At 59.4% G+C, this 12270-nt stretch overlaps 2 protein-coding genes and 1 non-coding gene across 9 annotated transcripts in view; 1 reads left to right on the top strand and 2 right to left on the bottom strand.

Moving 5' to 3' along the window:
* Positions 1-268, bottom strand: part of MED16 (mediator complex subunit 16) — an 18244-nt gene extending 17976 nt beyond the window's left edge. For 5 of the 6 annotated variants that reach the window (XM_024740039.1, XM_024740040.1, XM_024740043.1 and 2 more), the window contains exon 1: positions 128-268. The gene's annotated coding sequence lies outside the window, so the exon portion shown is untranslated. The remainder of the gene's footprint in view (positions 1-127) is intronic. The other variant, XM_024740041.1, reaches the window with a different exon arrangement.
* A 256-nt stretch (positions 269-524) lies between these two features.
* Positions 525-631, top strand: LOC112396406 (U6 spliceosomal RNA). The gene has a single exon (XR_003002555.1). It is a non-coding gene; the product is annotated as a U6 spliceosomal RNA (small nuclear RNA).
* A 1773-nt stretch (positions 632-2404) lies between these two features.
* On the bottom strand, positions 2405-11509 carry R3HDM4 (R3H domain containing 4). Of its 2 annotated transcripts, none has more exons than XM_024740037.1 (8): positions 11354-11509; positions 6623-6777; positions 6118-6263; positions 5585-5702; positions 5274-5359; positions 4721-4806; positions 4587-4642; positions 2405-3445 (listed from the first exon to the last, which is right to left on the bottom strand). In XM_024740037.1, exons 1-8 carry the CDS (start codon positions 11434-11436, stop codon positions 3342-3344), a joined length of 834 nt encoding a protein of 277 aa, XP_024595805.1. In that variant the 5' UTR covers positions 11437-11509; the 3' UTR covers positions 2405-3341. The 2 variants fall into 2 exon arrangements, with proteins under 2 accessions (XP_024595805.1, XP_024595806.1); XM_024740038.1 differs by having other exon boundaries at positions 6118-6242.
* Positions 11510-12270: the final 761 nt, after the last annotated feature.

Here is a 12270-nt window from a genome sequence, read left to right as displayed (position 1 = left end):
CCCGCCCTCTGACCCCACAGGCCCCGCCCCGGGCCCGCTAGTTACCGCCTTCCCCGGCCGGCGCTCCGCGCTGCCGCGGCGCCGTCCGGAGGCCGGCCGACCGGCCGACCCCCAACCCCGCACTCACCGGGCCGGCCTGTGCGTCCAGCCGAGCGGGTGGCCGCAGCCTGCACTTGCCCTAATGCCCCGGCTCCGCCGCCGCCATCTTCCCAGGAGCAAAGATTCGCCCGCGCAGCGCAGCCGCTTCCCAGAGACTTCTGGGACGGCAGCGGCTCCGGCTCCGCCCCTCTTCCAGTATAATTTGCATGCGACCATGGATTCCCAGCAGCCACCTGAGTCATATTTGGTGGAACAAAAACCACTTTCTCAATTTCAGTGAATGACCCCATTTGGTTAAGGTATTGTTGCACAAATATCATAAAAGAAGGGACGAATGGCTGAACCAGTTTTTAATGGAGTTCGCCCTTAGTGTAAAAGAGTGTATTCTATGCCCTCTAAATAGTTCTGGGATCAAACATGTTACTGTGCTCGCTTCGGCAGCACATATACTAAAATTGGAACGATACAGAGAAGATTAGCATGGCCCCTGCGCAAGGATGACACGCAAATTCGTGAAGCGTTCCATATTTTGCCCTTTCTCTTCTGGTATCCGCGGTGTTATAACTGCGTTCCCTAAGCGAGGCTCCCTAACACTTTGAGGGTCCCTCTAGATTCAAACCCCGTCCGCAATTTGTTTTCCAAAAATTGGTTCTATTGCTGTTGGACCCTCCCCAGTTTGAAAGGTCTTTTCCAGAAAGACCTAGGATTGCAGGGAAGCGTGCACCGGGTGACCGGCACCGCCTGGGCAAAGGTTGGGGGGCCGGTCTGTCTGGGGGCCCGGCTGGAGTAGCGGGGTGGGGGAAAAAAACCCACGCATCAGCCAGGGGCCAGGACAGGACGGATCTCGCGTTAATAGTTCTGGAGGCAGGCTGTGAACTCCCCTAGAGACCCGACATCCGTGCCCGGAGCCCCAGCCCGTTCTCTGGGCGCCGGAAATTTGGTCCCCTTCACAGGTGAGAGCCTCGAAGCGGGTTACTCAAGTAACTCCTTGTGTCCTCCGTGCGAGCCCTTGGGAGTTCCATTATTTAGCATCTACGTGTAGAACTTTTTAAATGCCTGTTGAAATGGAAGACAGCACACCCAGCACCCAGATCTTGGTTTTTAAAACGGTGCCCCAGGGAAAGGAACCAGGCTCCTTGGCGAAAGGGCTGGTTCTAGGACGAAGCAAGAATATGCAGAGGAGCCCTCTGCGCCTTGTAGCGGCAGAAAGTAAGGAGGGTGCTCAAATAAATAAAACCCCGCAACTATGGGAGTGCCTCAGTGACACACAGGAGCCACTGACAGGGCTCCCAGCAGCCGAATCTGGAACAACCTGAGGAATAAAATTAAGGAATATTGGATTATAACCCAAACTAGAAAGTAAATGCCTAGGCGTCCGTACTGATATAAATGGTTAAATAAACAAATGCACAGGGGAATAGAGACAAATCTCCCCTGAGGAATTTCCAGTAATCAACATAGATACTCCGCCTTCAGGGAAGTGGAGGAGATCAGGGGTGAGGTCAGTAGTGAGGAGCACTGTGGGCAGCAGGGACCCCTGATGTGGCCGGGTGAGAAGGGAACTCCCCTCAGCGTGATCACAAGAGAACAGCAGATAATCCAGGCTGGGGGATCCTGCAGGATGCACAGCCGTTTCCAGACACACACAGAAGGAAGACACAGGAAGGAGGCCACGTGAAGATGGAGACAGAGGCTGGAGGGATGCAGCCACAAGCCAGGGGAGGCCGGAGCCCCTAGAAGCTGGAAGAGGCAGGGAGGACACTCCCTGGAGCCTCTAGAGGGAGTATGGCCTTGCCACACCTTGATCTTGCATTTCTGGCCTCCAGAACCAGGCGACAATAAAGTCCTGTGGTTTTAAGCTGCAGTGTGGTGTGTTTTGTTCAGCCACTCAGGAAGCTCACACAAGTGACTTGTTTTTTTTTTTGGCCATGCCACGGGGCACGTGGGATCTTATTTCCCCAACCAGGGATCAAACCCGCAGTCCTGCCGTGGAAGTGCAGTCTTAACCACTGGACCATCGCCAGGGAAGTCCCACAAGTGACCTTCCTGGAGGTCACATAGCTGGAAGGTGGCAGAGCTGGGGTTTGAGCCTGGGCACCTGGGAGGGGACCAGCCAGGGCAGCAGAGCCAAGGGCCGGGCCACTCCTAGCAGAGTCTCCCCACACACCTGCCTCCACGGGGGTTGTCACTCAGAACCAAGCTTCATCCCCTGAGGCCTGCATGCCTCAATGACCAGGACACAAGGGCATCGTGAGTGCCTGTCGTGCCCCCAGCCCTGCCCCAAAGGAAAACCCCACAGCAGCAGACCAGAGCACCAGAAATTTATTGAACGCTCCACCTTTCCCAAAGCACAACTAGCCACACACACGGGGGTGCAGGGCAGGGGTGCAGTCTCCAGCCCTGCTTCCTGTGCCAGGCCAGGGTGACCAGCATGAGGACACCCCAGAGCCAGGCTGGGGGCAGGGGCAAGGGGACATGGAGAGAGGAACAGGACAGTCTGAGAGTAGAGGCTTCTGGCTGGAAGTCCCAGATCCTCAGTATGAAGGAAGGGGGGTGTGTAGAGCAGACGGGGCCCTAACAGCCACCAAAGGCGAGTGGCGAGGGCAACACACATTCCAAAAAGAGGGTGACACCAGCTTTTAAGACGCAGCTTCCATCCTGGGCTGCGGGGCACACACATGCACACGCGCACGCGCACGCACACACACACACACACACACACACCCCAAATGTAATGCTCCCAGGGCGAGGGGCAGGGCCCCAGAGACCCTCCACCCAAGCCAAAAACTGGGAGAGGGTCAAGCAAGGACTGGAATGAAGCCCCCCAATTTATCACTTGGGGCAAGTTTTTGGTTTATCTTCGCAAAAGGGAAATTTAAAAATCTACAACAAATCACGCCAAATTCATTAAAAATGATAAAAACCCAGCCTCTCCCTCCTCGCTTAAGCTTCACACGGGGCCAAAAACGCTGACCCAGGAAGGGACAGGGAAGTGACCAGGCCAGGCATCTCCTCCCGAGTCTAGGCCCCGGGGCGGAAGTTAGGGCAAACTGTGCTCGTGGGGGGCAGCCCAGCCGCCAGCTTTAACCCGGAAAGCTGGGCGGGGAAGGGGTGAGGTGCGGGAGCCACCCCAAGGGGAAGAGCACGTTTCCAAGGGAAAATTCTAAAAATAATAAAGATATTTCAGTGATGTTACGGGAGGTCTTGGCACTGGGGAGGCGGGGCCGGGGGCAGGGCCACCATCAGCTGCGCTGCTCCAGGTACGCGGACAGGAGCAGCCCCGGCGGCAGGAAGTCCAGGTGCCGATTGCTGACCTTCATCTGCCGCTTGCCCTCCAGGTCATCACCTGCCGGGGGGACAGGCAAGACAGGGAGGAAGGCGAGGGTTGTGGCACACAGGAGCCCAGCCCTCGGCCTGTCCTGCCCCAGGTCCCCACGAGCTGGGCTGACCCGACCCCCCAGGTCCCAGGCCAGGCGCTGAGAGCAGCTCGAGCTGTTCCTTCTTCTCCCGTTACTTATCCCGTGTCCAACGCGCACAGAGACGCACGCACCACCGAGACACGCTGGCCCGAGGCCAAGGGGACTGAACGAGGGTCCCGCCCTGACCCTTGGTCTCCCACCTCCATCCCTGCCCTCAGAGGGAATCACCTAGGCCCCCGGTGGCCCAGGCTCCACCAACCTCCCTTCACCCACCTCCCGCCACCCCAAAACCTGAACCATAGCTATATACAACCCAAGCTGGGCCCACCTCCCAGCCTCTGGCCCGGCGGCTCCCTCTCCCCTGCTCCCCATCTTGCCAGGCCCCACCTCCTATGTTCAGGCCACGGCGCCACACCCGCAGAGAGGCACCCCCAGTCCAGCCCCTCCATCCTGAGTCAGTGGGAACAAAAGCAAGTGTGGGGGCTGCATCTCCCTCCCAGGCAGCCTGAGAGGAACCATCCTGGGGTTGCCATGGAAACTGTCTCCTCAGCAACTCCAGGCAGGAGGCAGAGAGACGGGCGTGGAGACAGAGGACCCGATGGGATGCCGAGGGCCAGCAAGGGTCTGCGAGGACCCTCCATGGGGGGGTGGGGGTGGGCTGTGTCCCAAGATCACTCCCATCGTAAAAGGGGCACACAGGCTGGAGAAGGGACTTGCCAGAAGTCACATGTGTGGCACAGTGGAGGGGGGCTACAGCTAAATGCGAACTCTGCAGACATTGGGGTCCCTGGAGGCCCAGCTTCTTCAGCCCCACACAGGCCCCTCTCTCCCCAGCCCTGAAGATGCAGGCGGAGGGGAGTCTGTGTGCACAGCATCATCCATCGTGGGGCCAGAGGTACAGGCGCTTCTGACGAATCAAGGCAGCATCGCACTGCCACCTCTGTGTTCACGCTGTCCCTCCTCTTCCAAAGCCTGCCACCGGGTAAGCAGACCCCGGGGAAGCCCAAGCCTTGGCTTCCCCCAGACTGAATCAGCCAACTGGGGTCCCAGGGGCTGCCAGGCACTTACTGGCTGAGATGAGGTCCATGTACTGGCAGATGGCATGAAGCAGGAGCCTCTCAAAGCTGCAGGGAATGGATGCTGAGTGGCCAGAGCCAGACACCGGGGGAGCTCACGGCGCCCACCCCCACCCACCCAGTCACCTGTTGTCCAGCATGGCCGTGTACACGGCCTGGGGGGACACAGAGAAGAACCTCAGCAGCCGCTCCTCCCAGGTCTCCAGCATTTCCTGCAGGAGAGGCAGGCCCAGGGGTCAGGACGACTGTGGCACCCTAGCCAAGATGTCCAGGCCCCCCACATCCATGACAGCCTCTGGAGCCCAAAGCCCTGGGTTCAAATGTGGCCTCTGATTCACTACATGAGGCTACTTAACCGTTTCCAAGGATACCAGGCACTCAGACACATCCAAACCTTTGAATCTCTGAGTCTTTGGCCTGGTGAACTCCTACACATCCTTCAAAACCCACCTTCATTGCCCCTGTCCCTCCCACCCTCAAGGAGACCCTTGCCCAGCCCTGGGTCCTGCACTCGGATCTCACTAGTCTATATCCTGCCCTGTCTGCTCCATCACACCACGTTCACTGGGTTACTGGTCTCCCCTCACCCTGCCCATGATTGAGAAGCTGAGAAAAAGGGCCTTCAAAAGAGACCAAGCAAGTGGAAAGAGACAAGGCCAAGGCCAGGCTTGGTACTCACCATGGGAATACGGCTCCGCTTGAGAACGGCTCGTAGACGCCGGCTGATACGCTGGAAGCACTCGCGGGGCGTGTAGGCCGGGTCCTCTGCAAGAGTCCATGCAGTGGAGCAGAGGTGGGAGTGAGCCGCAGGCCCCGCCCACACGCCAGGCTCCTCCCACCTGCCCTGGCCCCCACCCCCACCCCCACACACACACACCGGGCTCCTCCCCACCTGCCCTGACCCCGCCCTCCCACACCAGGCGCGTGGGGTGGGGGTGGGGGGGGGCATCAAACCTCTGCCCCACAGCCCCACCCCCGACCCAGGCCCACCTCTCCGCCTGTCCTCCCCGCGGCCCCTCCTCCGCGCCTTGCTCCTGCCCTCGTTCTCCAGGTAGCGGAGAACCCGCTCCTGCTCCTCCCCAGAGCGGTTCATGAAGTCGTTCCAGATCTGGAAGAGAGGCAGGCAGGCCCTTACTAATGACTGCAAGCCCCCGAGCCTCAGTTTCCCCATTTGGCTAATGCACATCGGGGGGGCCACAAATGCACAGAAATACTCCTTGTGCACACATGTGACCACTGGGCCAGCCAGGAGTTCGTGGGGCGCTTGCGGACCCACCCGTGTGGGGCAGGGAATCGAAATGAACCAAACACACCCCCAATCCCATCAGTAATTCCAAGTGTCATAAGCAGATGAACCACGGGTGCTGGAAGGTTCTGGGGTGGGTGGGTTTCAGGTCGCTGGAGGGAGACCCAGGGTATTCATCAAGGGACCAGGGAGGGGATGGGTGCTCCTGGCACAGGGTCCAGCATAGGCAGTGCCTGGTGGTGGGCGGGGGAACCCAGGGCAGGATACAGGGCCCCACCTCGACATAGGTCTCGTTGCTGCAGGCCTCTGCAAAGATGCTGGGTGCTGCCGGGGGCGCCAGGTCCCCATCCTCCAGGCCAGGTGTGCCTCCGTCTGTCTCCAGCAGGGTCAGGAGGTATTGGGCTAGATGGAAACAGACGGTCTCTGGGCTGGGGGTTGCATTCAGGCCCCCCCCCCCCCCGCCAGGCTCCACAGGGTCCAGAGGACCATGTTTCCTCCCCCACACCTCTATATTTAGGGCCTTTACTCTCACCAGCCTCCCCTCCTCCACGCTCCAGCTGTCTTTCCCAGAAGGCACAGGAACGATCCAGCCTCCAGAACTCCTCCTACCTAGCCCTGGCTTGGCTTGTTGAACTCCTACACCTCCTTTAAAGCCCCAGCTCCAATGCCCAGAGCTCCCTCTCGTTGTCCAGCTCAGGGCCAGGCTCAGATAACAGAACATGCACACCATTGCTGTCTGAGGCCTAGGAGCCCCCAGGAGGCGCCCATCGACCCTTGCTCACTGTTCTCCAGGCGCTGGAGGCTCTTCCGTCCCTTGGCCTTGGGCACGAGGTCTGAGTTCCGCACAGCCTGGTTGATGAAGTGTTGCTTCCGCTTGGAGGCCGAGAGCCTCTTCACCTGGGAGCTGGCTAGAGCGGGCAGGCAGCCCGGAAGGGGCCTGTGGGCCAGGTGTGAGGGGGCAGTCCTCAGGGCCAAGACAGACCAGGACGCCCAGGCACAACCCTACCATCGCCACTCTCTCACAGCCATCCCCTGCTTGGTTTCCCTCTACAATGGGAAGCTCACCCCCTATCACATGTGCAGCCCTTAAAATGTCACTGTGTCTCATCGTCACATCACCCGGGAAGCAGGGACCGTTGAGGACAGGTTAGTAAACCAAGGGTCAGAGAAGGGGAGCCACACATTGGGTGGGAGGCCAAGAAAGCTGCTGCCCACTCCCCCAGGCTTCCAGGTTTGAGCTGCAAGCTGGTGAGGCCCAGAGTCTCCCTCCTCTGGGAGATTCTCAAGACTTCATTTGATGCAGCATCCCCTCACCCCCAACCCCATGCTTCCAACAGAAGATAACCCAGAAAACAGCCCCCAGGAGCTAAGGTGATGCCCCGGCCCACCTGACTCATTCCCCAGGGGCCCCCTTGCTGGATGGGGGAGGTGGACAGAGTGGTTCCCCCCACCCCCACCCAGAGCACTAATCCTGGAGATGGATTAGCGGCCCAGGCAGGCCTCCCGCTGGGGACCTGAGGGCCAGGCATCAGACGGCCACGAGGGAGGGAGAGGGGGGATATTGAATGGAAACTTCCGGGCAAGAAGCTGCAGGGCCTCCTCCCTGGTCAGCCCCTGACCACAGGCTGAGAGGAGGGTCCCACCCGGCTCAGAAACCCTCACGCTGGGGAGCCAGTGGTGGACTCAGCCTAAGAGGGTCTAGGGTGCCAGGACTCCCCCTCCTCCTCACCCTGCGCCTCCGCTCCAACCCGCCAGGCAGCCCGGCCTCTGGGCCTCTGCACCAGCTGTGCCCCGGCCCGGTGCCCACACCCCAGGCTCCGAATGGCTCACTCCCATCTCCTTTTGGCCTCTGCTCAAACCTCCTCAGGGGGACCCGCCCCCTCACTGCTCTGGTTCTCCTGATGGCCACACGTTCTACCACCCTGCCCACCACCCACCGTGATCTCCATGCGGGCAGAGTTTGGTGTCCACTGTAGCCCTGCCTGGCATACAGTAGATGCTCAAAAAAATAACTGCCCAATCAGGTCTCCAGCAAAATCTCACGATTCCGAGACTGAGTAGAACCCAGAGTCCAGAATTCCACCCAAACTTTCCTAGTGTTCAAAGTTCCCAAGACACAAATTAAACAGAGAAGCATGACCCCTGCCCCACAAACAGGCGCTAGAAAATGCCATGAAGCCCTAGGATAGTGGGACAAGGTGCCTCAAAGAAGTTAGGATTGAAGCCCACACTCACCAAGGTCTATACATATGTAAAGAGTCCCCAGCCTTAAGTTTTTTGCCCTGGCCAGAAAAGCTGTTACATCTTGATCACGAAGCAAATAGGCTGACGAGCCTCAGCCCTGTCTTAGGTTGGGGTGGGGCAGGCTTCATGGATGACACTTCAGGCAAAAATCTATGAAAAATTACCTGATGGGTAAACTCATGCAGGCACAATAGGAGACACACAACCAGTGGTTAGAATTCGGCGTTTTCACTGCCGGGGCCAGGGTTCAATCCCTGGTCGGGGAAAGAAGATCCCACAAGCTGCGTAGTGCAGCCAAGAAAAAAAAAATGACTAGGAGACACGCAGGCAGGGGTAGAGCCTGGAAGCTCAGCCCTGAGTTTGAATCCCAGCTACGACGGATGCTTCACTGTGTGACCTGGAGCCTCAGCTCTTTCTCTGCAAAGTGGGGATAGCGATGGGCCCTGCCGGTCTGGGAGGGGGCACTCAGAGCCAAGAGGAACCAGGACACACACCTTTCCCCAAGCTGCCACCTGTTTGGTTTCCTCCTGTGACTGGGAGCTCACCCCGTGGGCCACACCACTGATCACAGCCCGGTTAAGCGATTGCCTTCACCATCACCCCAGGAGGCAAGTACTATTGTTCTGACGCCCGTTATACAGATTTGCAAACCAAGGAGCAAAGTCATTATCCCGAGACCCCACAGCTGCAAAGAGGGCAGCTGGGACAGGGCAGGGCAACTCAAGTCAGTACAGAGCCCACAATTCTGAGGCTGGACGCAATCTTCCTGAGGCCCAGGCACCCCCACCCCAAGCTCCAGATTCAGCTGTGGCCTCGCTGTGGCTCCACGGCCTGTGTCTCCACCCCGCAGATGGACGGAGGCCAGGACGGTGGCCTGGCGGGGCAGATAACGGGACCACATCCGGGGGGAGCTGTCGGGGAACCTCAGAGCAGGGTGGGACTCAGTGAGAGAGCTCGGGCCCTCAGGACATGGGGCTCCAAGAAATGGGGCTCCCTGTCACCTCGGGACCCGGGGCGGAACCAGGATTCGAACCTGGTCTGAACAGGACCACTCCCCTGAACCATCCAGCCTCCTGCTTCCCTCTGGGGCCACAGTGGTCAGAGGGGCTCAAACTCAGGTCTCGCCGGAGCCCTCAGACCACAGCCCACTGGACTAAAGATCCAGCTGCTCCCTGACCTGCTCCACCATCACCTGTGGCTCCCCAGCACCCTCAGGACAAGGCCCAGCCTCTCCCTGGCCTGGCATTGCAGGTCTGCTGCCTGGTCCCACAAGCCTCCTGGGGCCTCACTACCCTCTCGGATTCCAGGAGATTCCAGCAGGAGCCTGGGGCAGACTGCAGAGCCTGGAGCCACAGAGTGGGCAGGCGGAGCGGGCAGCAGATTTGTAATGAACGCTGGGGAGGAGGGGTGGAGGACAGCATAAACTTTATATAAAATACATCCATATCAGAACATCAACACCCATCTCTCTCTGCCTCATCGCCCCTGCTCCAGGCACAGGGCCCTTTTACTGCATCGCAAACTGACCTGGAACAGCCCGCCTCAGGGCCTTTGCATGTGCTCAGCCTCCTGCCTGAAGAACCCTTTCTCTGGCTCCTTCTGGTCCCAGCTCAAAAGTTACCTCCTGGGAGAAACTGCCCCACCCCCCAACTAGTCCAATCAGCCCCGTTTCCGGCTTCACCGGTTAGCATCAGAAACCAGCCGGTCCTCATACTTGTTTACTTCTGAATTCTCACCTCCTTCACTAACTCGCACGATAAGGACAAGGTCCCTCTTGGCTGCTCCTGTGTCCCCAGCACCTGGCCCACAGCAGGTGCTCAATAGCTGCTTGTTGAATGAACACCCGGAACTTCTGTTTACACACTCACCCAAGGGCCAGTTCATCTGCTTCCCCAGCCACCCAGAGACCACTTTACAGATGGGGAAACTGACCACCCGGATGGGGCACGTGAGGCTTCCTGGACCCAGCAGGCCTTGGGAAATGTCTGCACCATGGCAGGGGCCAGCGTCCAACAGGGGTGGACAGGCCTGACAGTGGAAACAGCTGCTAAGTCAGGTTGGGTTTGAGGAGGACAGGTTCCTTTGCCTCCCCCAATTCTCCCTGAGGGTTTTGAGATGGGGCCTTTAACACCCACTCCTCTAGGCAAACACACCCTCTCTCTGGCATCTGCCCCTCCCCCAGGAACAGGCCAAAGAGGAACCTACTTTCTCTAGCAGGAAACCAAGGAGGGCTCAGAGCGGAGGTGACTCAGGCTGGGATGGGCAGACAGAAGGAGCAGCAGCCCCCCTCTCCCGCTCCGGGAATGGAGGTGAGGGGGGATGGGGGCAGGTTGGAGGGACCCACCTGGCAGGTAAATACCCACTTCGAGTGGGTTAAGGCCCCTTAAATAACCACATCTGTAGAGACCAGTACAGCTTCTGGGTAATAATAATAAAGTAATAACAAATATAATAATAATAAAGCAATCACAAAATACCAAAATGAGAAAATTATTTTAAAATAACAAAACACCTACAATAGTGAACTATTTAAGATAATTATTAAAGAATGGCCCCTCCGCTTTGCTGGGCACCTCCAAGTGCAGGGTCACTGACCCCAGCCCCTCAAATAGAGGACCGCTGTTATTCCATTTTACAGATGGGGAAACCGAGGCACCGAAGGGGTAACAGCCCGCCCGGGGCCCCTAGGAAGGGCACACGAAGAAGCAGAAATGAAACCCCAGCAGCCAGGGTGGACCACCTGGGTTTCTGCACCAACACTCGGGTTAGAAAGAGATCTGCGAACCTGGCGGAGGGGGGCATACCCCATATGGGGCCGCCCACCTGCCTCCAGTCCACGTCCCAGGACACACAGGCTCGTGTTGACCCGGGTCTGTAAGCCCCCCATTCATTTGTGTATTTACCCGGAGAAAAACAAAGAGCACGTCCACCGGGAGGTGGGGGGCTCACAACCCCGCGGGGTACACAGGACTGGCTGGGGGGTAAATCCCCGGCTGGGGGACAGGAACAGCCGCAAGTGGGTAAATACCCAGAACACTACCAGCGCGGATTCCGGGTACACCGCGCGCAGCGGCACCGCCTCACCCGACGCGGCGCCCGGGACCCCCGAAGCTCGGGCGCCGGGGGTCCGCACACGCGGACACAGGAGTGCCCCCTGCGCCCCGGCAAAGGCCCGGGAGTACGGGGATGGGGTTTCCCCGGGAAACACCCACTGACAACAAAGCCCACCCCCACCCCTCTCCACCTTTTTTTTCGCCGGCCGCGCTCACAGCGTCCGCCGCCCGCCCGGGGCGACCCCCGCCGCCGCCGCCGCCTCCTCCGAGCCGCCCTCCGGGTTCTCCAGCGCCACCATAGCTTGCACGCCACTGCTGTTGTCGCCGCCGCCCGGCAGGGCCTTCTCTGGGCCGGGCAGGAAGTGACGGGAGGCCGGAGGCGGGGCGGGGCGGAGCCTGGAGGCTGGACGCGCCTGGTGGAGTTGCGGCCAAGTCCCGGCCGAGTCCGAGCTGCGGGCCGGGGACACCCAGCCCCGGTGCAAGGACAGGGACACTGAAGCGGGGGACACCCAGCCCCGAGGCACGGACGGGGACACTGAGGGGGCGGCACCCAGCCCCGGGGAAACCGGGGCAGAAGGCCGCGCCTGTCCTGCGCCCAGGCGGGGCTGTGGGCACGGCACCCAGCCCTAGGGGGACAGATGGCGAAATTGAGGCCTGGGGAAGGAGGAAGGAAGCGGACGTCCTTTTCAGAGGCTTGGACAGATGAAATGACCCATGCTACCCCCACCCAGCACCAACAGGGCTTTCCTTCCACCAGACCCCTCCCTGTCCTCTGTAAAGTGCAGCCTCTGGAGTCCTGGCTGGGTGCCTCAATCTACTCTTCTCTAAAAATAGAACAAAGCTAACCCCACCTCCTTCTGCCTTTTAGAGTTTATTCATTTAGCAAATGCTCACTGTCCTTGGGGTGGGGGCTGTGCTTTCCGGACCCAGCAGTGATCAAACAGGACCTCCCCGCCCTGGGCTAGGGAAGAGGAGACCTTTGGAAAGAGGACTGGCAGCCTGCAAAAGTGGGAGGGGTATGCCAGGCAGAGGGAACAGTCAGTGCAAAGGCCCTGGGGCATCCAGAATGGCTAGAGCAGGGTACTAGGTGAAGGGGGGAGGAGCAGAATGGAGGTGGAGGAGAAGGGACAGAC

This window comes from Neophocaena asiaeorientalis, unplaced genomic scaffold (genome assembly GCF_003031525.2).
Source record: "Neophocaena asiaeorientalis asiaeorientalis breed wild unplaced genomic scaffold, Neophocaena_asiaeorientalis_V1.1 scaffold469, whole genome shotgun sequence".
Taxonomy (NCBI): domain Eukaryota; kingdom Metazoa; phylum Chordata; class Mammalia; order Artiodactyla; family Phocoenidae; genus Neophocaena; species Neophocaena asiaeorientalis.
Note: the sequence above shows the minus strand (reverse complement) of the source record. Positions and strands in the feature narration are given on the sequence as shown.

Coding starts and splice junctions, on each gene's coding strand:
- R3HDM4 (XM_024740037.1), bottom strand. CDS start 11,436: ATGGTGGCGCTGGAGAACCCGGAGGGCGGCTCGGAGGAGGCGGCGGCG. Junction 6,778..11,353: donor CCGGGCGGGCGGCGGACGCT/GTGAGCGCGGCC, acceptor CCTGGCCCACAG/GCCCCTTCCGGGCTGCCTGC. Junction 4,807..5,273: donor AGCGGAGCCGTATTCCCATG/GTGAGTACCAAG, acceptor CCTCTCCTGCAG/GAAATGCTGGAGACCTGGGA.